The sequence below is a fragment of the Anarrhichthys ocellatus genome, unplaced genomic scaffold (assembly GCF_004355925.1).
Source record: "Anarrhichthys ocellatus isolate YVR2014 unplaced genomic scaffold, GSC_Weel_1.0 scaffold26, whole genome shotgun sequence".
NCBI classification, from domain to species: domain Eukaryota; kingdom Metazoa; phylum Chordata; class Actinopteri; order Perciformes; family Anarhichadidae; genus Anarrhichthys; species Anarrhichthys ocellatus.
The window spans coordinates 5,972,435-5,976,055 of NW_022280056.1; the positions used below are offsets into that span (position 1 = coordinate 5,972,435).

Consider the following 3,621-nt stretch of genomic DNA (forward strand, 5'->3'; position numbering starts at 1 on the left):
AGGAGCTCGGTCATCAGGAGGGAACTTGGAGTCGAGCTGCTACTCCTTCGCGTCGAAAGGAGTCAGCTGAGGTGGTTCAGCATCTAATTAGGATGCCTCCTGGGCGCCTCCTACTGGAGGTTTTCCGGGCACGTCCAACTGGGAAGAGACCCCGAGGAAGACCCAGAACACGCTGGAGGGATTACATCTCCCAGCTGGCCTGGGAACGCCTCGGGATCCCCCAGAACGAGCTGGAACATGTTGCGGCTGAGAGGGAGGTCTGGGTCAGCCTGCTGGGCTGCTGCCACCGCGACCCGACCCCTGATAAGAGGAGGAGGAGGAGGAGGAGGAGGATGGATGGATGGATGGATGGATGGATGGCGTCTAACTTGCGCTTCCTGTTGTTGTTTTTTAAGGCTACTGCAGCTGAGGAACCCGTGGGGTCGCTTCTCCTGGACTGGACCCTGGGCAGACCACTGGCCCAACTGGCCTCCACACCTGAAGAGGGAGCTGTGCGCCCAGCGAGCTGAGGACGGCCTGTTCTGGATGGACTTCTGGGATTTCATCAGGTAGATCAGGAGTTGACAAAGGCTGCACTTCTTTAGAGAAGTTGTGATCTCTTAAATTCCTTAACATTCCCAACTTAAACTACGTCGTCACGTTCAGATTGCTTACTTACAGAAAAAGGGTCAATTCTATAGACTGTATCTAAGAAGTGGATGTAGTCAGTGATGTCACCTATTGGTTTGTAGTTTGAAGCTTGGAGTTAGCATTTTGGTCGTCGCCATCTTGTTTTTTTCGCCATCAGCATTGTGGTTTTTGGACCTAAAGCAAGAGAGAAGTAGAGTCATTTTCTCATAGACTTCTATACAACCAGAGGAGTCGCCCCCTGGTGGACACTAGAGAGAATGCAGGTTGGCACCTGAAGCTTTGACTTCACTTTTCAGATCCGGAGGTTTGCCGCCTGGTTATCTCATGAATGAAATAAGTAAATGTGTTGAAGCATTCACTAATGTCTGTGAGTGTGTTTTTTGACAGGTACTTTGACTCAGTGGATATCTGTAAGATTCATTCAGACTGGCAGGAGGTCCGAGCGCCGGGTGTTTTTCCCCGAGGAGCCGACGTCCCGGTGACGGTGGCGACCATCACAGTGCTGGAGAGAACGGCCATGGAGCTGGCTTTGTTCCAGCAGGGCAGCCGGTAGGACAACGCTGACAAAACCTCCTTGTTGTTGCTTATTAAAGAACTCAATCGCTGAAGAGCTCTTCCACACCAAATACACACACATTCCATAAGAGAGTTTGAATTCTTCATTCTTAAAATAACTTCTCCTTCCAGAAATCCAGACTTTTAAAGTCCCGGATAGCTTCAAACATTCTCCATCTTAAACAGAATGAAGTTGCAGCGTTTAGCCTCTTTTCCGTCTCCTCATCTTGGAACATCGTCGACGAAGTTTTATCCTTTATGGCTGAATATCCACTGCTGCTGCTGTGTGCGTGTTGTGGAAGCCCCAGATAACCCGAGAGTCTGGCTTCATAACACAATCCGGAGGTGCTCGGTGAATATCACCGGCTGTTTTCTGAATGGAGTTTGGATCAATCAGTGCTAGGCTATGCTAACATCGTAGCTGCTCCATCAGCACTCTAAATAACATCATCTCCACATAAAGCGACGTTATGGTTTCCCCATAGATAGTCTATGGTTCATTTATACAAATGGCTTCATCAACTGTTGTCAGCAGGAGAATCTCAACGCTGAACGACTGAAGCGACACAACAAGTTAAATATCTCAACACAAAATTGGTGAATTCTTGTCCTTTGCATTGACTTTGCATTTAAAGAAGTTTGCTTCTCGTTTTTTGTAAAGAAAGGATAAAGAGTCCGATCTGATTCATCGTTGAACATCATCGTTCTCACATTTATGTGCTGAGCTTCCGAGCTCAAAGACCTGAAGCATGAACTGGACCCTGTCTCCTCAGGCGGTGGGACACGGCGGAGAGCCACCTGTTGGATCTGTGCGTGTTGTTGTTCCGGGTCTCCTTCGACGGCTCGGGGACGCCGGCGCTCGGCCGCCTGCTGGCTCACAGCCGCCGCTCGGTGAGGAGGTTCGTGGGCTGCGAAGTGATGCTGGAGCCGGGAGAGTACGCCGTGCTCTGCTGCGCCTTCAACCACTGGCACAGCACCGCCACGGAGTGGACGAGTAAGAGCACCGCCATCGTCTGCACGTCTTTACCCCCTTATGTGTTTCTTAAGTCTAATTTAAGATGTTAAACTAACATCTTAAATTAAACTAAACTCTCCAACAGCAATCTGTTAATCTAAATAAAAGCTGTCGCCTAAATGGCCTTGCTAGCAAAGTTAACTTATCATTAGTAATTAATATTAATAAAAAATAATGAAATAATAGAAATAAAGAAAAGAAACAAGCTACGTATTCCCAAGAGAAAGAAAACCTAAAACTCATCTTTTCAAACTGGCTTTTTCCTCAAAATAAATGTATTTACCATTAATTTAAAAAAAATGAATGTAATTATTTTTTTATATAATGTTTTAAATTGTTATATTTATTTTTTTCTCTTTTATTTGTCTATTTTTAATCATTTCTGTTTTTAATGTTCATTTAATCTCTTGTGAAATGCATTTATTGCACATTTTATTATGAAACGTGCTATATGTAAAAAAAAAAAAAAACTTTAATCACAGAAATTTAGTCTTTTTTTCTCAGACTGTTATCCCCCGGCTCCATATTTATTTTATTTTTTTTTACCCACAATGGCCCTGATAACATGTCTTCCTTCAAATTAATTATAATCTAACCCCCCCCCCCCCCCCGTTGTGTCCGTTCAGCGAGCGGCGGCCGGTCCGAGGAGCCCGGCTACATGCTGGCGGTCTACAGCTCCAGACTGGTGATGGTGGAGCAGCTCACGGCCTCCAACACCACCGTCGCCGACGCCATCATCCATCTGACGGAAACCAAAGGAGAGAGACACGAGGTAACATCCACTCCGTCCTCCATCAGTGTGACTGAGTCGTGTCTGATTGTGTTCAGGTGTGAGTCCTTTAATTCCTTCATTCTGCTCCTCTTTCAGATAAATCAACTCTTTAAAAAGCCTCTTGGATCAGATGTTAAATGCATCGTCACAAAGCTTTTCTTTGTAGAGAGACGTGGTTCTAACGCTACAAACATCTGATGATCTTATAGAACATGATCATTAATGTAGATTAAACTAACCAACAGGATATAAAGGACTTAAAAAGCAACATACACATGCAGCAGGAATATTAATCCAGAAAGTACAGATTACAGTGCAGGACTTTTACTTGTCATGGAGAATTTTCACAGTGTGGCAGTAAAGTGTACTCCCCCCCCCTCCTCCTCAGGGCAGAGAGGGGATGACCTGTTACTACCTGACCCACGGCTGGGCAGGGCTTATCGTCATGGTGGAGAACAGACACCCGCGGCATCACCTCCACGTGTCATGTGACTGCAGCGACAGCTTCAACGTGGTGTCGACGCGCAGCAGCCTGAAGACCATCGACAGCATCCCTCCTCTGCACAGGTTCAGATTACTGATGTCATGATTTAAGATCATCCTCTGCACAGGTTCAGATTACTGAGGTCATGATTTGAGATCATCTTCT

The 3,621-nt window shown here is 46.0% G+C and overlaps 1 protein-coding gene across 4 annotated transcripts in view; it reads left to right on the forward strand.

Moving 5' to 3' along the window:
* LOC116391601 (calpain-15-like) overlaps positions 1-3,621 on the forward strand; it is a 13,769-nt gene that overhangs the window by 8,231 nt on the left and 1,917 nt on the right. For all 4 annotated transcript variants that reach the window (XM_031862359.1, XM_031862358.1, XM_031862360.1 and 1 more), the window contains 5 exons: positions 396-548; positions 1,018-1,179; positions 1,959-2,179; positions 2,827-2,972; positions 3,361-3,539. In XM_031862359.1, the coding sequence (XP_031718219.1) occupies positions 396-548; positions 1,018-1,179; positions 1,959-2,179; positions 2,827-2,972; positions 3,361-3,539 (861 nt within the window). The remainder of the gene's footprint in view (positions 1-395; positions 549-1,017; positions 1,180-1,958; positions 2,180-2,826; positions 2,973-3,360; positions 3,540-3,621) is intronic.